Here is a 25,111-nt window from a genome sequence, read left to right on the forward strand (position 1 = left end):
CGTTAGTTCAAAATCTAACTCCTCTCCTCTCCTCTCAGGAGTTAGATTTTGAACTAACGGTCTGTTTTCTTTCATTTTCTTTCAGACAAATGAGACAAAGGATGCGGTAAGAAATCTCTAAAAGGATTTTTTCTGCACATACATGTTTNATAATTTTGTGCTGAAATGTTTGTAGCTGCAGCCACATTTTAGTATAACGTGCCTCTCCGCCTCTCCTCTCCTCTCCTCTCCTCTCAGGAGTTAGATTTTGAACTAACGGTCTGTTTTCTTTCATTTTCTTTCAGACAAATGAGACAAAGGATGCGGTAAGAAATCTCTAAAAGGATTTTTTCTGCACATACATGTTTACACAAACATATTGCACTTTATACTAAAATGTGGCTGCAGCTACAAACATTTCAGCACAAAATTATTTGAAATATTATCAAAACTGCAATATGGCCAAGAGCAATATCCGAATTGCAGGAGCTTCGAAAATTTGAATGAGGTAGATGCATCAGAGCATACGGTTATGAATAAAAAACTGTGCATTATGCTACGAGTTATATTTCAGATGTAATGAAACATGTTTATTTGGTACAGACCCAAGCAAAAATACCATTGTCATACTTTTATATTTTTTTCTGCTGAGAAAATTAAATGCAAAAATTTACCATTCCTACTAAAACCGCAACACATATTTGACCTGCAACAAATAATTGTCAAAATAATTACAATGTGACTTTTTTTGCATATAATGGAGCCTTACTTTGCATATTCAGCAAAATAACACCAGCGTCAGGAATGATAGTTATTATTATTATTCTAATGTCATTTTATTCTACATTATTTATTTATTTTTTGTGATTTCATAAAGACTTCATCTAAAATATCATCAAGAAATCCCTGTCAAAGTAGCTAATCCAATTTGACATTTTTTCAAATGTAATCTGGCCTAATTATGGTTTTTCATGTGATCTCATGTGTTATCTAATTTCAATCGCATGTTATCCACTACTGCCCAAACCTGTAGGTACGTAGTAAATGATCGCACATCCAGTAAGTGTACTGCAGATCCGAAAGAAGGGATTTTTAGAGCTGCTGGACAATGCGGCAAAAAAGTGTTTGTATAAACTGAAACATCAACATCAGTAAAACTGTTTATGGCGAGTTTTTGCTGATGCAGCTTGAATTCAGACAAATTATTCTAGCGAGGAGGCATGGTTTAAAAATGTTTACAAACCAGGATTTTTCCACGAAAAAGAGCTTCTTTCTTTTTGGCTACTAGAGTTGTTTATTAAGTGCAGTTAATCTTTAAAAAATGTAGCGAGGAATGTCTCAGTATTTCGTCTTGTTGCTGTGGCTCTCCACTGCTGTGTAAACTCTCAGGAACTCAGGAAACAAGGAGCGGTCAGGCAGGACGGCTACAGGAAACTGAACTTCTTTTTTGTACAACAAAATCACAGCAGTTAGATGGTGTCGCACTCAGATTTGTATTGACCAGCTTTGCTGAGCTATGTTGTCCACAAATATGCCAAAAGAAGATATTCCTGCGATACGAAAAGATGCAAAGCAACAGAATGGATATCATTGTTTAAATATAAACTTTTTATCAAAATAAAAATATTCCTCTTTGTAATCAGCAACATTTTGATCAGCAGCTGTAATTTTATTCAATATCTTTTTTTCAGTAAGTATTACATATAACAATTACATTTATTCTATAATTCAATATTGCATATTACCCAGCTCATCTGTCGTTCGACAGCTAAGTTACTTTTTCCTCCCACAATCTGTTCATCGAGATTTTTCAAATAGGACAAATAGGAAACACAGTAATATTTGGTCAATAAAACATGGATAAATAAAATAGTGCAAAACCAAGGACAAATACTACAAACCAAACCAGCGCACAGACCAAGAGTTTAAAAAAATAATAATAAAAATACAAAAAACATGTAAATACATGTGTATGATGATAAAGATAACATTAAATACTAAAACATAACATAACAGTTCTTGGTCACATTATAGCTAAATGTTACTAAAATACACGGTCAGTCATTCACATCCACATCATGAAAAATGTCCTCAGGGAGTGCAGCAAATTTTTTTCAGTTTGACAAAATTAAGGATTTCCTTTATCTATAATGTGCCGGACGGAGGTTTTGGTTAAGGTACTTTTGATCAGACCATAAAACACAGAGTCATATCTTCTTAAATTGATCAAGAACAGTCACTAATCGTCTGCATATATAGAGACACTTTTCCTGCTTCAACGTGTTCATAATCTTTCTTTTCTTTTTTTTCCAGTGTTGCTCTTTTGACTGCCACGTAAGTACGCCATTTATTATCTGATTGCCAACATAAATTCTCCTTCGACTTTGTTTTTTGAGCAGTGTTTTCACTTTTATTGTCATTTTGTCTGCAGGCTCCAGGAGGACCTCCAGGAAAAGATGGAGATTTTGGCGCCAAGGTATGATGATAAATTATAAAAATACCAAATGCATTCAGTTGCACCAAAGATGGTTGTAAGGAAAATGCACAAATATACAGAACTTTACTTTATCTCGTATTTTTTACCTTTTGTACAGGGAGAAACAGGAAGACCAGGAATGCCAGGAGAGAAAGGAGATGTCGGTGACATAGTAGGTGACATCTACCATCGTCCACCCCAACTACGAACACGTGCAAAAGGACACCATTACATGTCTTTGGATTTGTTATGCAGGCCTGATTTTTGAGTTTTTCTGATGTAACATTTCTCTTTCTGTGATACAGGGCAGCGTTGGAGATCCTGGTCCCGTTGGTTACAGTGGAATGAAGGTAGAGTGCACTTAATTTTATAGGCACATGCTGTGTGGCTCATTATTTGGTGTTTTGCCTGTTGTTCATAAGATAGTCCATTATTTCACACATGAGCCATCAAAAGGGTCGTCACTTTGCCATGTGTTAGCATTCACCAGCCTTCGCTTTCCTTGTAACTTTACAGCTAAGTTAATGGTTTTCACTTGGATGGACTTTAACCACAGCCTTTTGCTACACTGAACACTGATGCTCAATTGTCAAATAACAAAAATCCTAACTTGAACAAATAACATAATGTTAGCAGCTGTTAGCTTACTTAAGCTAACAGCCGCTAACATTATGGCTTGGTAGCATTAGCTTCTTATGTGTTAGCTTACTTAAGCTAACTTTACATAGCAAAGTTTGCTGCAAGGTGATGTTATACGTGATGTTGCCGACAAAATATATGACGTTATATGTACTTTGCAGCAGATTTTGTGAACACTATGCTGCTTTAACTTGGAACAAATGTAGACATCCTTGTTTGTTTATCTTTATCAGAGCTTAATCCAAAGGAAACATGGTGCTCTGTCAATGTGAGGTTTAGGGAACGGGATAAAATAAACTCCATTTTCTAGCCTCTCAGGATACCTCCAATCAGTGTTGCATTTACCCCATGCACCTAGTTTGACCATTTTTTAAGCTATAACTGCATAAATTTAAATAAAACCTCAGGAAAATCAAAATTTCTGAGTGCATTGTGTAGCTGCTCGAAACGTGAAGTGATCGTGGCGTTGGAGGGCGAGACTTAGCGATAGGTCATTTGCAGTCCAGTCCTGCTTTGTTGGAGGGTTTGTCTGCAGCTACAGATTACAGTTACATCTGTGGGCATCGTGGATCGGGCAAGACAGGTCATAAAAATTATCGTTCTGATTAACAGCAGATGGCTGAAATAATAAATACCTGTTGCCATTTCCATTTGACCCAAAAAGAAACGTTTATCGTGGTGCAGCGAGATTCATTACCAATTGCAAGCGCCTCACTCATCACTATGTCTTGTATGCCAGCGTTGGGTAGAAATCTTTAAAACTGTGGGTGGGATTTAATAAGTTTGTATTTCTTCTCACTTCTTTTAGTTCAATATGTAAACCAAGTCGTCATGTGTTTGACTATATATTTTCTCTGTGTTTTTCATCGTAAGTATTTTTTTTCTGTCTGCTTGTTTGTATAATAATTTATCTGTTTTCTTTTTTTTAACATCAAATCACATCAAATATAAATGTTCAGGACTGAGATACAAACTGAAAAACAGGAATTTCATGGGAGAAATCATTTGTGAACCTGAGGTATTTTAATTGTGCAGTTGTTCTGATCATTTTTCATGTCTGTTTGCAGGGAGACCGTGGAGGCAGAGGAGAAAAGGTACTGTCAAAACACAAAAACACGATTCAGTAAATGTTCCAGGATATCTGTGTTGTATAAATCGTATCGGACTGACGCTGTGCGTGTTTCCTGCAGGGTGAAAGAGGACACAAAGGCTACAAGGTGAGCTCTACCTGACAGCTGATCTTCAGATGGATGCTGTCCTCTCTGCAGTCGCTCTGAAAGCTAAATTATTCTCTTTTTATTTTGTCTCGCTGATTCCCAGGGAGACAAAGGTCATAGAGGAAATGATGGAACTGATGGACGCAAGGTTAGTTACAGACACGAACATCCAAACATAACAGCTGTGGATATCTGGCTGCGTTTCTGTTGTTGATTTTGATAAAGTTGTTTGAAGATACTGTGTCTCTGGTTTTCCTCTTCAGGGTGAAGATGGTTACGCCGGTCTTCCCGGCTGTAAAGGATCTCCCGGATCAGATGTGAGTCATATATCTTAATCTCAGAATAATCCCACTGTTGGGGTCTTACTTTTTGGCCTTGACTCCGCTCACACTTGTGTCACATATTACAAACAGTTTGAATCACAACCAGATGGTAACCAATCACCAGACGTTAACACACTCTGACGATGACATCAGGTTCAAGGATTGCAAATACACAGATGTTAGGACACACAGTTTCTTTTTTGGTGTCTTAAAGGGATAGTTTTTTTAAGTGGGGTTTTATGGGGTATTCATCCAAAGCCAGTGCATTACCTACAGTAGATTTGGAGAAACAGAAACGAGTACCGACATGAAGGCTAAACAGCATACTGCTGTGGATGAGGCAGCAGCAAAATGTCTTCTTGGCCACCTAAAAAAAAATTAATATCAGTTTAAATGTGCGCTATATTTTGAATATTTTAACGGTTACGTTTTCTCAACTGTTGAAACTCTGTATTCCTATACATAAGTGCAACTGTGCCACACACTGTTTTACGCTGCAGGTCAGCTGTTTGGGTCTCACTTCAGCCGTTTGTTGAAGAGACAACAGATAAAAGACGTTTCGAGGGGATTTTGACACTCACAAACAATTATTTACTGATTTGTCATTTCCTGATGCCTGAAGTCTTTCTGGGCCAGTCTGCATCACATGACCGACTCGAAAGGTGTAATTCCACTTTCGGCCACTATGTAAATTTTGCATCAACGTCTGGCGCATTTCCTGGGGGCTTGCAGTCTTTCCTATTTGAATGATTGCAGACAACCGCCATCTACTGGTTTGGAAGGTTATTTCCGTCATTTTAAATGTTTGTTGGCTTGCTGTTCAATTTTGTGTCTTTTTGGATTTTGCATTTTGTGTGTTTTTGGAATATTTATTACTGCTTTCTTAACGTACAAAACTGTCTCTTTAAATGCACTTAAAGGAGCTGGTGAGAAACAGTATTTCATTTCATTCTGTGCATGCAAACACGGAGAAATGACAATAAAACAAATCTTGAAAAGGCTTTTCGGCTGCAAGGTAAGGCAATAAAAATATTCTCAAAATAGTGGCCGCTTTAGTGGCTAAACTACATTTGCTGCCGCCCCCGTCCACAGCAGTACATTTCTTGGCGTCTGTAGCAGTACTCCTGTGTGCTTCTCCAAAATGGGGGCGTGCCAACTGATTATGGAAAAGTCCCTCAAACAACCCCACTTGAAAAAATCTGAACTATCCCTTTATCTCACTCTTGAACAGACACACATGCTCAAACAGGCCATTTCCGTATCTGCCTGAGGCTCAGCCACATTGTTTACACATTAGCCATTAGCCACAGTTGCATATTTAGGAATGCCACCCCCGGTGCGGCCCTGACCAACATCAGTTGCCTGCGTCTGAGGCAGACTGAGGCCCTCGGCTCTCGATCACCGCTGCGTTTACATTCTCTGCTGTCACATTGTTTAAATGAAGCCATATAGTCACGTTGTAAACAAAACACACATGTATAAATCCACACGCATGCACGACGGGCTCAGAGATTGAGTGTTGTGGCTTCAGCTGCTTGTGATCATGTACTGAGATTGTCTCTGTGTTTTCTGCTTCCAGGGTCTGCAGGGAAAGCCGGGACCAAAGGGAGACCCAGGTTCTTATGGACTGAAGGGAGGAAAAGTAAGATTCAAGAACTTTAAAGCTCCCATATTGTAAAAAAAAGTCAGATTTCGATGTAATTCTTTTCACTATAAAGCAGGTACATGAGTTATACAAATACTGTGAAAGTATCTGAATGTTCAGTCTACAGAAAAATGCTCACAACATATACGGAAAATGTGACATAAAACAAGCCATCGGGACTTTTGTGAAGTTGTGATGTCACAAATATACAATAGAAAGGTAGAAAGTGCTGCTACAGTGTAGTAACAGTCATGTAGTCACAGGTGCAATGACTGCAGAGCGCAGAGAGCGACTGGGACCGATCAGACCAGACTGGGCTTTTTCAGTGGAGGGGGACTTAAAGAGACAGGCGCTGAAACAGAGCGTTTCAGCCAGAGGGCAAATTCAAGCAGACAGTATGAGGAAAATAATGTGTTTTTTAACATTAAAGTATGCAAGCATGTTCTAGTAGAAACCCAAAATATTAGCATGAACCTGAAAATGAGCATGATATGGGACCTTTAATGTCCCGGAGGGGCTATTTGCCTTGCAGACAGTAGTCCAACACAAATACATACGATACATTAAGACAACATTAGATTAATTTCTCCTCCATTATCACCATAAATCACAGAAAAAGAAAACAGAAGACACATTGACATGACATCCGGGGTTATAGCATGTTTAACAAACCAGTAACAAAAACAATATGTATCTATGAGGGCTACCTTTGGGGAGACTAAACCTCGCCCTGATGAAGGCATCTCCGACACTGACAGAACATAAATGACAAACAACATACATGACTACTTTTAAAAAAAAACAACACTTTATTTATATGTTTTTCAGTAAATATACACAAACATTCAAGCACACACACTGATAGTAACACCTCACCTGTTATCAGTCCACACGTGGCTGCTTTTGGCAGCTGCCCCTGGTGCAGCACACAGATATGATAAAAACACTTATTCTCCTGAAGATTTCAAGTCGTTTAACCGTGTTTTGTAATAACTCGTGCTTGTTTTAGGGAGATCCTGGGACAGACGGCCTTCCTGGAAGGCCTGGAAACTACGGCCCACTGGGACCTCAGGTAAATCAGCGCAAACAGAACGATGACAGATCATGTGTATCACGCGAAGCAGGAAATATGACTCATGTTTTGTATCTGTGTTGTGACAGGGTGAGCGGGGCCCTCGCGGAAACAACGGGGACAAAGGAGAGCGCGGTGATGATGTAAGCGACGAAGCCTCTGACTACACCAGAAACTCTGCGATCTCTAACAGCCTGTCTAACATCCTGCTTTGTGTGTGTGTGTGTTTCAGGGCCCACCAGGACAGGATGGAAATCCCGGCGAAGGAGTAAATACGATCAATACTGACTTTTAATAAATGCGTGCGGCAGCTGCGGGAGTCTGTGTTGACCTTTTTCAAACCCTTTGCAGGGAAAGATCGGAGAGAAGGGCGAGCAAGGATCCCGCGGAAACAGAGGACCGAGAGGAGAGCCGGTGAGTGATGATAAGGATGATGAAGAGGAGTCCCTCAGGGTCTGTCTCATTTCAGCACCTCCTCCTCAGAAATTCATGGGAAATTCTGTTTGGCTGTTGAGTCAGCTGCAACCGCACCGACCGTAATGTAATACTGCAGGGATACTCGACCCGCTTTGGCTAAAAGCCACTTTTGCCACATGACCTGAGGCCGGTGGCAGCAGTCACATACATGTTTTTAAATTTAACAACATTTCTAGGATTTTAGGATGTTTTTAGGACTTTAGGATGTTTTTAGGACTTTAGGATGTTTTTAGGACTTTAGGATGCTTTGAGGATTTCAGGATGTTTCTCTGAATTTAGGACATTTCTTGGCTTTTAAACATGTCTGCTGGGACTTAAGTACGTTTCTAGGATTTTAGAACATTTTCAGATTTTAAAACATTTCTCAGACTTTAGGATGTTTTGAAGATTGTGGGATGTTTCTTGTATTTTAGGACATTTCTAGGATGTTGGGACAATTGTAGGATTTTAGGATGTTTCTCAGAATTCAGGATGTTGCTCGGATTTTAGGACATTTGTTAGATTTTAGGACATTTCTCAGATTTTTGGACATTTCTTGGCTTTTAAACATGTCTGCTGGGACTTAAGTAGGTTTCTAGGATTTTAGAACATTTCTGGGACTTCAGGATGTTTTGAAGATTTTGGGACGTTTCTTGGATTTTAGGACATTTCTAGGATGTTGGGACAATTGTAGGATTTTAGGATGTTTCTCAGATTTCAGGATGTTGCTCGGATTTTAGGACATTTGTTAGATTTTAGGACATTTCTAGGATTTTAAACGTGTCTAGGACTTGAGGTTTCTAAGATTTTAGGACATTTCTCAGATTTTAGGATGCTTGTAGGATTTTAGCAAACTTTTCAAATTTTAGGACGTTTCTAGGATTTTAGGACATGTCTAGGAGTTTAGGACATTTCTCTCTACCCTGCACCTTATGTATACTAAAAGTACAATAACAATTCCCAGTGTAAATCGCTTTTTAAAAAATTATAAATAGAAAATTGTGGACCACCCTATCAGGGGGCCGGATTTGGCCTGCGGGCCGTAACTTGAGCATCACTGGATTACTGTTTTCATAAAGTTTGTCCTGCTGCTCTAACTTTGTTTAAAACTTGGCTCTGTCTGCTTCACTTGTCTATTGTTACTGTCTTGAACGTCTTTAGCTTCATACTTTTGTTCTTTTCCTTGCCAGGGGGAGCCAGGACCCCGTGGAGAGCAGGGGAGGGAGGGCTCAACTGGCCCCAACGGAGACCCTGTGAGACAAACACAATCACACACACACACACACACACACACACACACACACACACACACACAGCTACTGTACCACTGTTCGTTAGCCTGTTGTGTAGACTTTCAGGAGTACGAACCACCCACTTTTCTCTGGCAGCATCCTTTTCTTTCCAGTCGGGGAGGAGCGCGTGCACATGTGAGCACTTGTGCATCAATATTTCATGCTGCGGGGGCGTGCATTTGGGCAGGAGCTTAAACAGAGGCGAACCTGGCTGCTGCCCACTCCTCCGTCTCCCCTCTCTCAGTCTTCTGTTCTCCTCCCGGGAACATCGACACTCACTCTTTCCCCTCTGACTCAGTTCTTCTCTCCGTCCGGCCGAGCCAAAGCCTCAATATGGTTTTCTTAATAAGGCACCAGGCAGTGTAATAATAATAATACGTTACAAGCGTTAGTTGTGGTAACCTTCGTGATGTCAGAACTTTCAATGGCTCTTTTGTGCTTTTCTGCTGCTTTTCCCCTCCTCTCCTCATCAGAGCTGAATGAACAGTAAATAACCGAATAGTACAGAAAACGTGGAATAACTGACATGCTGGGCCGACCTCACACACTCAGGGAAAAACTGTGCATGCAGTAATGTGCATCACATCATTTGCATTTATTAAACAAACCATAGTGTGTTACTATACAGAACTGAACAGCACATAACACTCAGTACGTTTACTTGCACAGATTGGCAGAAATTTGTCCGACTCCTGCCAAAGGTGGAGACATGCCCCCTTTCAGCTAGTTGCTATCGGACCTTCCTCTGGTTGACCTTTTGTGTCACACACCAGACATGTTAGCAAGCTGCAAATGGACTGCATGTTGAAAGGTGAAAACATGGGTAACTTTTTGGTGCTGTACATTTTTAAAGTACTCCTACCTTTGTCTGGTTATGTCATCTGGCTTTTTCTGTGTGTTTTTTTATGCTGTTTGACTTCCGGGTTAAAGCCCAGTGCCGTGAGCAAACACAGAACGCCTGAGCCAGTTCAGGTCCGGTTACAGCGTCAACATGAAAGACTAAATTGACCCTCAACCGCATTATCTAGGTGTGTTAGTCCAGCTTTAAGAAATGTGACTAAGTACGATTTCAGGGTGATCAGGGTGACGGAGGAGAGGACTACTAACGTGCCAACTTAATCGCTATTTAGCGGCTTTTCGGACCCTCTCAGCGGCGTTGTTTTAAAAAAACGCAACAGGAGATACATTTAGCGACTTATTTAGATCATCAGTGAACAAGCAGGAAATATACTGTCCAGGGCGGCCCTTGGCAGAGGAGATGTAGGAGGAAATTATCGGTTTATCATATCGGTGGAATCATTATTGTGCATCACTGGTCAATATGCAGTGTATCTGAGCCTGAATTTGATGTTTGCAACACATTTTAAAAAGTTTGGACTGAAGCATGTTTACCACTTTCTTACATCACCTTTTCTTTTACAACAAGCATTTGGGAACTGAGGACAATGATTGTTGATCTCTTGAAAGTGAAATTCTTTCCCAAGATTGACAGGAGTGCACCCAAAAATCTTCATGATTTAAAGACCATCCGTGTGGAAAAAGGGCCAAAAATCCCATCTGAAGATTAGTTTCTTCATACCAGAAGCATCTTGAAACTGGAAAATGCAGAAAAATGCTTTTCAAACTATTGATAATTTTCCAGTGTTCAATAAGTTTTTCCTTTGTCATTCCACTTTATTGCATATCATTTTTACACATGGAAATGTTCCAGTTTCTTTTATCAGTGCAGATTTATTAGGTTAATATGAATGTCTGCTCTGAATTTCACATGAAAAGCTGCATTTGAAATATGTTTCAATGAAAAATTGTACGTGTTGGTTACGTATTTCCCCCACTGTGCTTTGAAAAGAATTTACAAATCTTTGCATTCGGTTTTCACCTACGTTTTACATGATGTCCCAGATGTTTTGGAATCTGGGTTGTATATAAAAATAAAATTTCGACTCTGTGCTTTCAGGCCATAGATGGATCTGGTTCTGCTTTAGTCCAGATCAGCAGACTCTGGAAATGGGGCAAACAGTAAACCTTGAGCGAAAGTTTTCAATAAATGGCCTCCTGGAACTCTAAAACTTTTCTGTTTACATCTTCGTCCAAAGTGATTTGTTCCATTTCAACAGTGTGACTTCAGGACAGGACTGAGGTGCTGCACGCAGCAGCTGGGCGCAGCTGTTGTTTGCGAGGAATTAGCGCCAAACCAAAACTTAACTCCTTCTATTAACTACAACAACGCCTTGTTTTCCATTTCTATAAATTCGGTGTAAAATGGACACGATACGGTGTGTAAATCTGACAGCTTTGGAGGTTTGGAAGGAGTACTGTTTGCACTTTGTGCAAAGCAAACTTCAGCACTTAACCGTGTCCTCGCACGGCCGGTCTTTGTGCCGACCGTTAACCGACATTAACCAACCTGCTGGGGCTTTAGGCACAGGTAACTATATAGTTTCACTTATCTGTGCAATTTCAACATTAAATACATTTAGTCCAAACAATGCTGCACACTCTTACTGCCAGGTTACCCACAGTGCAGCCTATAAATGTCCTCAGATTGTCTCACTCGTGCAGCTCACGCCCTGGCTTTATGGATTTCCATGATTCACAAAGGTCACATATATCCGGAATTCCCGATAAATCTGGAAAGTCACATTCCTGAGTGGCGCTCGGGTGACGTCACTGTTGGGTGCGGTTCATTTGGACCTTTGACTGCTGGTGTGGTCCAGCTGTCGTTAAAACTGCCAACCAGAGAGGGCAGTAAAAAAAACACATTTTCAGCCCCATAGTAAGTCTTTAGTTTGACACAAGTCATCAACTGTCAGATTTAAACAGTTTGTCTGTGCTAAAGACTCATGGGAGCTGTAGTTGTTGACTGCTGACAATAACTATTGTCATATCTTTATTTAAAAAAAACATGGTGCTTAGACAGACATGCAAACAAACGCATCACCATGCAAAAACTAAAGATCTACTGCGCTGATATACATAAGTCTATCTGATCGCTGCTGTCAAGGCTTAACATTAATGGGGGGCACATACACTATATGGACAAAAGTATTGGGACACAACTCTTAATCACTAAATTCAGGTGTTTCATTCAGTCCTTTTGCCACAGGTGTATCAAATCTGGATGAATGGGCAAAAAATTCCACAGACTTACTCCAAAATCTTGTAGAAAGCCTTCCCAGGAGAGTGGAAGCTGTTTTAGCTGCAAGGGGAGGAGCAACTCCATATTAATGCCTATGGATTCAGAATGGGATGTCGTAAAAGAGTATGAAATGATCGGTTGGAGTTTCTCTGCTAGAAATACACTTGATTTCCTGTATTCTGGTGAATTTTTATGCATCAATTTGCACCTTTAACTGCATCAATATTAGAGAGTAAATGTCTTAAATTTTTTCAAAATGAAAATATCTTCTTTAACTTTCAAAAAATGGTGCGCAAAAGTTATAAGAAAGTGCAGCAGTGAATTTATTTCAGAGTAAGAATAAGAATGCAAGCAATTAAAAAACTGTTAAAAATGGCCAAACCTGCATCAGGACTTTGTTTCTGTGTTGTGTTTGTTCAAAATGTTGTCAAAGCCCGTTGCCAGGTGTTTTTAGGTGTGCTTTGTGTGGTTGTTTCCAGAGAAGTGTTTTAATTGTGTCATTAATGGTGTTGTTTTCCAGGGCGAGCCTGGCAGAGCCGGGTCTCCTGGATACAGAGGAGACGAGGGTCCACCTGGACCAGAAGTGAGTCCAACACACACACACACACACAAATGTATTATATGTTAACATACATATAAACCCAAACATATTTATTCAATAAGATTTGCACCATCAGCAATACATGAACACACATGCTCTGATTATTTCTCATGAAAAGTTTTTGTATTTGTGTTTTTATTTGACCATGTGTTTCATGTGGGTGGGGCTTAGTTGGGAAAAAGTGATGTCACATACTTCCATGCACCAATCAGGAGTTTGTAATGTGGGTTGTTGGGTCATTATTAATTAGATCCAACAGTGGAAGAAGTAGTCATATCTTTTACTTTAAAGAAGAAAGACTTGAGTAACAAAATTAAAAGTATGTGGAGTGGCCCATAGTGAGGCACTCAGTGCATATAAAGCCCTTATTATAAAGCACTTTGTGCTGCATTTCTTGTACAAAAGGTGCTATATAAATTAGGTTTGTTACTGTCATTTCAGAATAACACATATTATTATATTAATAAAAAATCACAGAACAGGAGAGCTTCTAAAAACTATTAATAGTACAAAAAAGATGGTGCTCTTTGGTGAAGGGCGTAAACAAAGTAGAAGAAAATGTATTGAAGAAGAAAGTAACACCTTTATTTAATTGGAAGTAGAACTTGATTAAAAAACAACTGATTCTTCAGTGTGTTTCGGCGTCTTCGGCGAGCTTCAGTAACGATGTTGTGTGAGAGTTCGTAAACAGATGTTTTAATATGGTTTTGCTGACTTCAAATCATCAAGAATTTTCTCTGTTTTGGGATTTCCTGTTCACGTTGGAGGCAAATGAGAAAAACAAAGTTTTCCTCATGAATTCACTGTAACACGGGGTCCGTAACTGACATAAAAATGGTCATTTGAGGGGGTTAAGTGAGGCAGGGCAGCTGTATTTTTAGAGCACATTTCATTACAAAGAAACCCAATGTGCTTTACATTAAAAAAGGAACATAAAAAACATCAGAGCATTCATTTAAGATTTTTAAGCCTCCAGCTTCAACTTTACAGCTCCAACTGCAACAACACCGATTCAACTCCAAAAGCCATAAAACGCGCAGTTTACTGTACTGCAATCAGAAAGCTGATGTTATCATGAATCATGTATATAACACACATTAGCACACGATCAGGGCAGTCGGCCAACAAAAACCTGCAGCAGATTGTAATAAATGATCGTTACATAAACCGTTTGATTTTTTTTGTTCACAAACAATATCTTGGCAACTTCCAAATGTTTTCAGCAAACACATGTGACATTTCATGTGTTTTTAATCTCGTTATTTCATTTCATCCGCCAGGGACCAAAAGGACCGAGAGGAATCAAAGGAGCTCCGGGAGACAGAGGCCTGATGGGGGAGAGGGTGAGCGTGGGAGACAGAGAGAGGGACGGGGGGAGACACATGTGTGCCATCCATCATATTGGCTGTCACGAGGTCTGTGTGTCACATGGATCTGTGAGTGTGTTTTTCTCTCGTAATTTCAGGGGGAAGATGGTGTTGCAGGAAATGGCACTGCAGGCTGTCATGGTTTCCAGGTGAGTGTTAATGCACGTCATGTTTGACACACTGAGCCCTGTGTAACTGTGTTTATTCTGAACATTTGTCTTTTTTTAGGGTTATCCTGGGCAACGTGGAGACCCGGGGGAGCCTGTAAGTTATCTTTCAAATCTCTTTTTTAACTTGGTTTTCTCTGAGAAATCAGATTTTGGGCTGATTTGTGTTTAAAGCCTCTGGGAACCCAAATTAAGGCAAGGCAGTTTTATTTTATAGCACATTTCATACAGCAGGGTAATTCAAAGTGTTTTACAGAGCAATAAAATATATAAAAAAAAAAAAAAGATAAAGAATAAAAATTTACAATAAAAAAGTAAAAAAAAGTAAGATATAAAAGGTAAAATTAATCACTAAATAATTTTTTAAAATAAAAATCAATATTAGTAATAGCAAAAGTGCAGACAAGAGATGCAAACATAAAAACATTATTTATAATGATATAAAATCCATCTTTAAAAGAAGTTAGTGTGTGGAGTAGACATTATAAAAAAAGGAACATTTTAGCTTTGATTTTAAAGTTGTCAGAGTCGGGCTGGTCTGTTATTTCAGGTCTGCACGATAACAAAATACCGCTTCACCTTTTTTTAGATCTTACTCGTTAAAAATCACCCAAAACTTTCTTAACATGTAATTTAGGGTCTTACTTGCATGATGAAAAGCATAGAAAATCATCAGACATTATAGTCAATAAAAGTACTTTAGTTTTATAGTTTCCTGAAGCTGGGCTGATGTGGGCGCAGTTATCCCCGATCCATATCACGTAATATGGATAAAGACGTTCAAAAATTCAGAGTCAGCTGTTGATATAATTTAACTTTCAATAGTTTAGATGTAACGTTACCAGACGTTGTAATGTCAGTATGTGCAGCATGCAGTGTTTGTGCTAGCGCCTCTGGGCGCTCTGTCTGAGGAGAACGAGCAGCAGCGCGCTGATAAGAGTGAATTCGTTATTAACTTAACCATTCAGGGTTTTGTTTTTTGTTGTTTTTTTATTTTGGAAACAATAGGGGACACAACACATAAAACATAACATCAGCAACAACAATAACAGTCGGAGTCCATCACAACCACAGACAACAACACGTCAAAAAACATACAAAACAAAAACAAACACACACACACACAAAGAGACCATGTCCCGGGATGCTGGATGTGTCTTTTTGTGTTTGTTTGGTTTGTCATCTTATAAAATCACCAATAATCTCTCGCAGCAAACTTCCCAAAAACTCAAATTCATGAAATCAAACATGTCGGGTCTGCAGAACACAAGCCATCAGAAATAAAGTTTATCGTACGCGTCCCGTCACGTTATCGGCTCTAAACATCAGAAACAATTTCATTTGTTAATTCACGGAGAAAAAAAAACCGCTCTGAGGCTTCAGACAGCAGCTCTCTCGTTTTAGTGCAGAGCGTCAGTGGATTTACGAGCGCAGCCAGAGTCAGAGGGCTGGAACAGGCAGAGCTGCACCACGCAGACTCTGCTTTGCTCCATGGCTGTCGTCATGGAGACCAGAGACAGCTGACAAAGGTGGTTTCCAAGGAGGCGTCAATAAAACGGCACCTGCCCACACAGTCTGGAGAAATGCTGTTAACCTCAAAATGAGCTGTTTAATAGTTTGGGAAGATTTATTTTCACTCATATATTAAAGTAGAGTGTCTCGTTAAGGATCTACAAAAATCTATGTGCATTCGTACTATTTCAGCACGTTTCCAGAGGCTTTGACACCGAGATATTATGGATGAATGTTATGGACTTACACAATATATACAAAGCAACTAGAACAGGTTTTTAAGTAGTTATGAAACAGTTTCATTTTTATACTGATGTCTCTGTATGAACCACATGAGCAAATGAGACCATCAGGGAGAAGATTTGACTATTATAGTTATTTTTAGTGTCGCTCCTCCGGTTAGATTCTCTGCCAAATCAGATGACACAACTTCAACACGCAGACCAGAAGAGCCTCTGTTTACATTTTCCCAGGCAAAGTTTGGCAGCATGAAGGAGGCCGGAGATTTTTCCTTAAATAAAGTCATTTTTGACTGTTTTGTGTGGTTATTGTTGATACTGGTAGCCTGGTAAAACCATCCTGATTATGTGAGATCAGTGTTTAGTTTCTCTTTCTGTATCAGTAGGCGGGTTTCCATTAACCCTCAAACGGCGCAATTTAAAATACCAACTCATAAAAAAGTGTCAAAAAAATTGTGACAAATAGGAGTTTATGACTTTATTATATTGCATGTGTTGTCTGAGAGTTTGTAAACAGACGTTTTGATACAGTTTAGCTGTTTTTAGTCACAGACTCGTGTGACTTCAGTTCGTGCAAGAAACAACAGTTTTCCAAACAAATTCAGTGTAACAGGGTGACTAACTGATAGGCAAACTGACATTTTGCAGGTGAATTTCTCCTTTAAATAAAGTTAAATTAAATTGGTCTGCCTGTTTCTACATGAGAATCATGCTCGACTGCCAACAGTGTGAAGTCATATTTCACTCTCATGTGCCCTCTTGACCTCTCTGGCTTTTGTTACGTGACCTTCAGGGTGGTAAGGGAACTCCTGGACCCAAAGGCGATGACGGAGACATCGGAGATTCAGGCCCTGATGTAAGTCTTACTTTGCTCCTTTTTGCTGCTCGCTCTTGATCTCATTTTATTTCTTCTTAAATCCCTTCTTTGGCAGAGCGCGCTGACAGGATGTGAGTCACATGTCTCGCTCCCTGGTCTGCATTTACATATTTCTTTATTTCTCTGGTCTCTTTTAACACTTGTAATAATACATAATAACAAGTTTCTTCTTTTAATTTCTGTCTTTCATTTTGGGTTTTCTTCGTAAGCCCCTCGCATTGTTTACTCTTATTTTCCAAAGTCGATCCATTTCGCTCTCACACTCTCCTTCTGTTCAGCAGCTGGAAATGCTTTCTCTCTGTGTGTGTGTGTGTGTGTGTGTGTGTGTGTGTGTGTGTGTGTGTGTGTGCGTGCGTGCGTGCGTGCGCATGCGTAGCAACTGTACATATGTGATCACCCGTGTCCACATAGCGTGCCCGTTTTAACACGTTAACCTCTGTCGGTTTCAGTTGGTCGTGTTTACATTAAAATTATTGCATTTCTAAGGTTCATGTTTCGTGGCGTAAACATTTCTGCACGTGTTTGTACTTTGGTCCGTGCGTCGGCGCACCCTGACCTCGGTCCTTCAGTCACACGTTGTAAACTCTGGATTTACAGTGTCGGATCAGTTTACCACTCATCAAGAACTCGTGGTTTTGTAGCACGGAGCGGGATTAGACGCCTGCTCGCCCTTCAAGTATAATTCACCGTGTCGCCTCTGTGTTTGGCTTTTCCGTTTTCTGCTGGTCGTTAAGTGGTTACGGCAGCCGACAGGAAACATCTCATAACCTCAGTGAGCGATTCTCTGCCTGCGTTAAATCTGTAAACCTGTTTTTTTTGTTTTCTTCTCGGTAAGAATACTCTCGGTCACTTGTAAGATTATCTCTTAAGGGAAGAACAAAAATAAGAAAACATTGGTGAATCCCAAAAATCAGCGTGTCCTAACAAAAAAACAAATCATAGATACAAGCAAAGATAAGAGAAAATGTGTTCGTAGAGTTTCTTGCATGAGGCCTGGTGAGTTCTGCCGGGCAGAGCCAGACTAGCTGTCTCCCATCGGCCAGTTTTAGTGCTAGGCTAAGCTAACCAGCCCTGTGGTTCCAAAATTTTCATTTGACTCTTCGAAATCTTTGCAAAATTGACTAATTTCTTTCAAAAACATCAGAAAAAATCAATGGGCAACTCAAGTAGAAATGACCTAAAGATAAGATAAGATAAAGATAAGTAAGAAATTAGTGAAAAGTCCGAGTAGATTACCTGAAAATTAGCAAAAAAAAGAAAAAGAAATAAAAGAAAAAACAGTAAAAGTAAAAAAACAAATCAAGGAAACAGACTCTAAAAATGCTTAAAAATGTAGTAATTTTGAAGGAAAATATATAATAATTATTTATATAGCTCTCATCACATATTTTTCAAGCTTTTTAAAAATAATTTTCCAAATCTACTAATTTCTTGCAATTTGCTCATTGCCTTTTTAACCCATATTTTTGAGAGAAATCAATTTTCTTAGGGTTAAAAGAAAAGGCGTCCAAATGCATCACAAAAAAGTGATATTAATCCAGGTTTCAAAGGGTTAACTCTCAGCATGAAAGCAAATAAGAATCTATCCAAAAAATGTCAAAATATCACCAACCTTCTCTGCTACTGTCGGTTGGTCCGACTATGACTAACTGCTAAAAATACACAATGAAAATTTTGTCTCAGTGGAAAAAAACCGAATCCATCACATTCCAGTCTTCCACGGAGGCACACATCCAGCTCTTTTTCTCTTTTTAACAGGCCATTTTATCTGTTCTCCTCTGAACAGTGACTTGTTTGTTTCCACAAGTTTTACATTCGGCTGCTCACTGTTTTGGATGACACGTCGGAAGAAACGGTCACCAATTTCGAATTGAAATCCTGAGACGTCAGACTGGCGAAGAACGTTTGAAGCCACCGGCCTCACTGTGATTTTTGAGCGACGGGTCTTCTAATTTAAATTGTTTGAATACTTTCGACACTGTGCAGGCATGTACGTCGATGCCTGGACTTTCTCTGGCCAGAGGGCTCGACCGGGGCGGGGGGGCAGGGCGGGGGGCCCGGGGGGCGGACGGGAGGGTGTCAGAGAGATGAAGGTGGAAACAGACCTTCTGACTCCTTCACCTTTTTACCTTGTTACCTAACACACTGTGGAACGATAATATAGACACATTCAGCGAGGTACGACAAACAGTCACATCTGGCTGTGTCGTCACTCAAGGTCGGGGGTGTGTGTGTGTGTGTGTGTGTGTGTGTGTGTGTGTGTGTGTGTGTGTGTGTGTGTGTGTGTGTGTGTGTGTGTGTGTTTGAGTGGAGGATATGGCCCATGTTCTCAACATCAGAGTGTTTGAAGTTAAGAATGTGCAGTAATTTGAACCACGTGTGTGTATATCTGGACGTGTGTGTGCGTGCGTGTGTGTTCTTATTCACGGCTAACAGCAACTGTGTGTGTGTGTGTGTGTGTGTGTGTGTGTGTGTGTGTGTGTGTGTGTGTGTTAGAGGCCAGGTGGTTGACATTATTACCATGTCTTTCTCTCTGTCCACGTTCGGTGGGTTTTTGTGTAACAGCAGTTCAGATTCGATGCTTTGAGTTGGCTTCCAGTTGAGATCAAACATCACAAATGATTTATTGTGATTATTATTATGATGATTTGTGACCTTCTTCCTCATTTCATCTCATTTTTTCTGGCATGCTGAGCTATAAATACGTTTTCATGTGACTGCTAATAAAACATAATTGAAGGGGAGATCGACTCTGTGAAGACGAAACATTTACAGCATCAGTTTTTGGTGGAAAAATACACGCTGTTTTTAAAAAGAATAAAGCTTATAAAAGGGTTCAATATTGTACATAAGTTGGAGTATGTATCACCAGAGGTCCCGTGATTCAATATTATCACAATACTTAAGTCACGATACAATATTATTGTGATTTTAAACATTTTTCACTATGCTGAGTATTTGGATAACATAGTCAGTTAGTTACTTAGTTTTTATTTCTTTTATTTCTAGTCTGGCCCATCCCATAATAAGACACCTTCACAATACAAAGCATGTGTCATCTTACAGTTTCACAGTTATCAGCAAAAAAATAGACACATAAAGAAAATTAAGTTACAATATCCTTGCACTAAAATGTTTTTTATTTTATTTTTGATAAATTTTATAAATCTACAGTTTATCTCGACAAAAAGTTTGTTTTTGTTTTTATAACAAGCTAATATAAAAGTTTAATATGTAAATAACCAACTTAATCTTCGTGCATCATCCACATCGTTCTACAATCTGGAGTCCGCTCCGTCCGCGGCCGAGACAACATCGAGCCAAAATATTTTCGATTCTGAGATGAGATGGAGATCATCTGAAAGTGTCTCGAGATCAAGACTGATTTCGAACAACATTACAATATTGCGGTGCAAATCGTGGCGATACAATGCTGCATCCACCCCTCGTAAACAGGTTCTTTAACCAGCGGTTAGCCTCGAATCTGCACGTGTTTGAAAGCCATTTTGAAAGACGTTACATAACTCCATGATGCGTGGCATCCGCTTTTAATTTGCAATTTTGCGTCAGTTTGTAATTCTCTGCAGCTGTCTGCAGCCTTTGTTATGCCAAGATGCCCACATGTCTTTAAAGTGCGTAACGGTGTCTGTGGGAACATGGAGTCATTTTCCCTAAATTGATTTACAGTGTTTAAGCTCTTTTTTCTCCACACTTTTAGAGTCTGGGTCCTAATCTCACAGCGATCAGCGGAGGGTCAGAGAGCGGCAGCTGCCGGGGCTTTGGCCGCTCTGGCTGCTCGCTTTCTCCCTGCAGCTGCTGTGGCTGATAGAGAGACATACAGGACCAGACCTGGCCTCAATTAAGATCTGAACTGGATTCAGAGGCTTTTCGCAGACTGACTCTTCCTTTGTTTTGAAGTATCGATTCCATTTGTAAAATATATGAGACATGTCCTGTGAGAAATACCGAAGCTTTTTAGAAATGCCAGACAGGCACATGTGATTAGGCTCATCATCATTTAGCTTTTTGAGAACGTCTACTGCTTTTTAAAATTTAACTTACAGGCGGGTTTCCCACCGTCATGAAATTCCTGGAAAAGTTATAAAACAAGAACAACTGTTGTTTTAGCTTTTGTTTAGAAAATGTTTGTAATAATCCCAAAACATGTCTTGTATTACAAATATAAGTTTTTTATAGTTTTTCAGACTTCGTTTTGATCATGTGTGTTGAGGTCGTAAAGTGGGAACGACATGGAAGCTACAAAGACGATGGGCTGCATTTTAATGCTAAGAGCGTTTAAACAAGAGGCTGATAGTTGTTTGCAGTTTATTTAGATTTTTATATATAATCTTTTTTATATTTAAGGTCACTCTATCTGGACAGCAGTTAACATTACCATATCACTGTTTGCTTGTGATCAAAACTTGATATTTAATACGTGAATTACTAACTAAAAGTTTGGTACCATGACCAAAAATTGACTTTTGCTCGCCATGTTTATGTATTTATGACGTCAAGTCAGCAACTCATGTTATAAAATAACGTTGTTACCAATGATATTATAAAGAAACAGAAAAATGCTCCAAATCCCTGAATCTTCTGTGCCGAAGCGTGTAAGCGTAGTTTTATTGTGATGTGAAATATGAGTATTTTGTCCTCCTTTACTTGGAAATTTGGGATGTGCTACTGCTTCACATTTTTTTGGAATATGCTCATTTGAGTTCACACTCCGCTCACTGGGAATGCAATCGTTGAAGCGTGAGCGAATTTTTTCAGTAATAAGGAAATTATTAAACATTTCCATTAAAAAGAAACATTTTTTGTGCACCTGTGTTGAAATAGATGTGCAAATTGTTCTTTTGTGCAAAGTTAAAGTTTGCATGACTTTTGGAGCAGCTGGTTTCCTCCGAACTGTTAGACATCCTCATCACATAATGGAAACATAATGGAAAAAACGGAAAAGCAGAAATTGTGCTTTTTAGGACAGCTTGCATTCAAATGTGTGCATATTATAGGGAGACATCACTGTAGTGATGGTGACTCGTTCACTCCCAAAGATACATTTACAAAAAAAAAAAAGAAAGAAACTAGATACATTTATGAACCTCTATCTTAATCTCCTTTAATTTTCTCTTTTCACAGAACGACCAACCAGGACCTGATGGACCTCCAGGGGCCAAAGGTCACAGAGGACCCGAGGGCAACCCGGTAAGAATACCATGGAGCCGCGGCATGAGCTGTGTGTGTGTGTGTGTGTGTGTGTTTGTGTGTTTGTGTGTGTGTGTGTGTGTGAGGGTGTGTGTTGTCGGTTTGTGTGCATGTGTATGCAAGTTAAGACACTGACCCCTCTTTCTTAAGCCATTGACATTCTCTCACTTTCAGACATAGTTTTAGGGTCATGGAGCGCTCCAGGGATGACGTTTTGTCTGCAGGCCGATGCAGAAGTTAGCGACTCTGCCTCCCCAGAAAAAAAACATTAAGATTTTCAGTTTTGATTTTGGAAAAGTGCAGAAAATAAGCTTTGTGGCAAATAAACATTTATGATACTTACACGTTTTGCAACCACGGCAAAAACATCAACACTTGGCTCAAGACGAGATGGGTCCTTCAAAATAAAAGCACCGTGAGTTCTGCTTAGATTAATTACAACACTTTATTTAACTTTACTGTAACAGTACTTTATTAAACTTTATTATAAGAGTAGTTTCTGTAACCTTATTGTAAGGCTACTCTATGTGCACCTGTAGCTCATTTAATCATTTCATATTTTTGTAGTTTATTGTAGTTTAGAGGAGATTTCAAAATAATCCAATCCAACCAATCAAGGCAATGATTGAATCGTAGGGAGAGGAGGGCGAGTCGTTCCTTCGCTATCCTAGGATTTGCAAATTCCTGAAGGAGATTTTTCCACAGCACATTCAGTTCAATTCAGTTCAATTCAGTTCAGTTTAATTCAAAACACTTTATTCCTCCCTGAAGGGCAAGTAGTGAGGCACGTCGAGTACTAAAATCAAAATAACTTAAAACTATGAGTAAAATAAGATAAAAGGAAGTAACTGTACCCATTAAATTAGACTAGTAACCTGAGAAGACATGAGTGCAATAAATGCAGTAAGCTGCAATAAATAAATAGCTGTAAACACTACAGATAAAAACTAGTGCAAGTTATGCAATGACAAGTATGATATAAAGTATGACTCATGCTGTGCATCATAACATAAACATCACTAACCGATTATGAAATGTTTTAAAGTTTAGATTTTAAAGTTCATATAAAGTGATTATTAAAATGTGTTCTGCGTTTGTCACATCAGAGAAAGATTCGTTACTAATACCTGACCAAATTTGAATGAAAAAATGCTCAGTATTCTCTGATCTGAAACGCTGGGGGGCGTGTCCACTGGAGGAGCGGAGGCCACGCCCAATCACGGGGCTATGCTAATGATGCTTCTCATTTTTATACTGCTACATTATCAGGGGCGGGGTTATGCTGAGTGTAGCTCCAGTGAGTCATCGAGCTATGGTCTTAGGCCCGCCAAAAAAATTTAAAACAGGAACATGATGAGCCAACCGTCTAACTCCACATCAGTACCATACAGTAAAAGGCCTCTGTAACATGTTTTCAACAATCAGTTTCCAACATTTATATTGTGTTTTGAAACAAATCTCTGAATTCACTTTATACAGACTCTAATTAATTTAATTGATAAGTTCTCACAGCTGGTCTTTGGGGATTTGTTGACACTAAATATTGAAATACAGATTATCACCAGACTTTTAGTAAAGTGGGCTTACAAGAGCAAATTAAACCTCAGTGTTGTGTGTTTCTTTATCTTTAAGCAGAGGTCTCTGCAGATCTCACAGACGTCCAGTAACCGAGCTGTGGTTCGCTGTTCTCACCACTCAACATCAAACCACATTCAAAAACATAAAAAAATGGCATCCCTCAGTTTGCATCGCAGTTCGTTGGAAAGATAATGTAATTCCCCCTCACCAACTGGCGAGGGAACGCTTGTGGTATTGGATCGTTTGAAAAGATGAAGAAAGTTTGGATCTAAATATAACGCTGAGCATGAAGACATGTTCTCAGAGTCCTCAAACTCTCACACTTTCCCTACATTCAGTCTCTCCTCCTCCTCCCTCCTGCCCTCACCTCTGGCTTGTGTCTCCGCTTCATTTTTCTGTACAAACAGTTTGCGTCATGTGTTCTCGGGACAGTTTCTCACAACTACAATTAACGTCCGTCTCTCTTTCGTTCTCTTGTGTGTGTGTGTGTGTGTGTGTGTTTGCCTGTGTGCACACATGCAAGCTACGCTGGCGTCTTTGTCACAGAGAAGAATGCCGTTAAACTGAGTTTAATGTCTGTTAAAACAAAACAGATGTTTTTTTTCTGCAGCCAGGCGAAAAAAACAAAATGCTGTGGCAACAAACTTTTTTGGAAGATCCACATGTTGTTGCAGAGAGATAGCAGCGCACACAAATGTGTGGGTGTGGATGTGGTTTTTCAGTGACTGAGGGATTCTGGTTTGCAGTAATGGTTTTTCCAAAGAATCACCTTTTTTTCTTTTTTTTAAAAAATTCCGGTTGAAATAGAAAATCTTCCAGGATTTGCTCTGTCATCTTGAAGTCAGACCAGATAAACTTTAGTCTGGCCAGATTTTTTTTTTTTGAACAGATAAACATCTATCAAGAGGATGAATCATTCAGTCCCACTATCTTCTTTTCTCACTCCTTCTTTCTTCCTTTTCAGGGACCTCCTGGGCCTCCTGGACCACCAGGAACTGATGTGAGTATCTAAAAAAAACTGCAATCAGTCCATTAAATCTGAACCCTCGCCCTCATTTTCGCCACAGGACCGTTCGGCTAAGCATGACAGACTTAATTCCTCCTCGGGGCTGCACTGGCTTTGACTCTGAAACCGATACTGTATGTTCAGTCCAAAGCCACACATTCAATTTCCTCAACAAAAAAAACCCCCTCAGCCTCCCACCGACCAGTCCTGGGAGTAAAATATCACCATTGTCATGTTTTTTTTTTTTGCCGGAGCAGCATGAAACCGTCTCGTCTACATGCAGTTACATAATGTGATTTTAACAGTGCGTTGCTGTGC

General features: G+C 39.5%; 1 protein-coding gene across 1 annotated transcript in view; it reads left to right on the forward strand.

Annotated features, from left to right (window-relative positions):
• Window positions 1-2,129: 2,129 nt before the first annotated feature.
• The window catches only part of col6a1 (collagen, type VI, alpha 1), a 31,368-nt gene continuing 8,386 nt past the window's right edge, over window positions 2,130-25,111 (forward strand). The window contains exons 1-22 of the mRNA XM_042497422.1: window positions 2,130-2,156; window positions 2,293-2,313; window positions 2,411-2,455; window positions 2,574-2,627; window positions 2,761-2,805; window positions 4,162-4,188; window positions 4,285-4,311; window positions 4,415-4,459; window positions 4,575-4,628; window positions 6,214-6,276; window positions 7,289-7,351; window positions 7,441-7,494; window positions 7,584-7,619; window positions 7,703-7,765; window positions 8,998-9,060; window positions 12,759-12,821; window positions 14,120-14,182; window positions 14,305-14,355; window positions 14,435-14,470; window positions 16,918-16,980; window positions 22,144-22,209; window positions 24,752-24,787. Coding sequence (XP_042353356.1) covers window positions 2,130-2,156; window positions 2,293-2,313; window positions 2,411-2,455; window positions 2,574-2,627; window positions 2,761-2,805; window positions 4,162-4,188; window positions 4,285-4,311; window positions 4,415-4,459; window positions 4,575-4,628; window positions 6,214-6,276; window positions 7,289-7,351; window positions 7,441-7,494; window positions 7,584-7,619; window positions 7,703-7,765; window positions 8,998-9,060; window positions 12,759-12,821; window positions 14,120-14,182; window positions 14,305-14,355; window positions 14,435-14,470; window positions 16,918-16,980; window positions 22,144-22,209; window positions 24,752-24,787 — 1,065 coding nt within the window. The remainder of the gene's footprint in view (window positions 2,157-2,292; window positions 2,314-2,410; window positions 2,456-2,573; window positions 2,628-2,760; window positions 2,806-4,161; window positions 4,189-4,284; window positions 4,312-4,414; window positions 4,460-4,574; window positions 4,629-6,213; window positions 6,277-7,288; window positions 7,352-7,440; window positions 7,495-7,583; window positions 7,620-7,702; window positions 7,766-8,997; window positions 9,061-12,758; window positions 12,822-14,119; window positions 14,183-14,304; window positions 14,356-14,434; window positions 14,471-16,917; window positions 16,981-22,143; window positions 22,210-24,751; window positions 24,788-25,111) is intronic.

Source organism: Plectropomus leopardus, chromosome 12, assembly GCF_008729295.1.
Source record: "Plectropomus leopardus isolate mb chromosome 12, YSFRI_Pleo_2.0, whole genome shotgun sequence".
Taxonomy (NCBI): Eukaryota; Metazoa; Chordata; class Actinopteri; order Perciformes; family Serranidae; genus Plectropomus; species Plectropomus leopardus.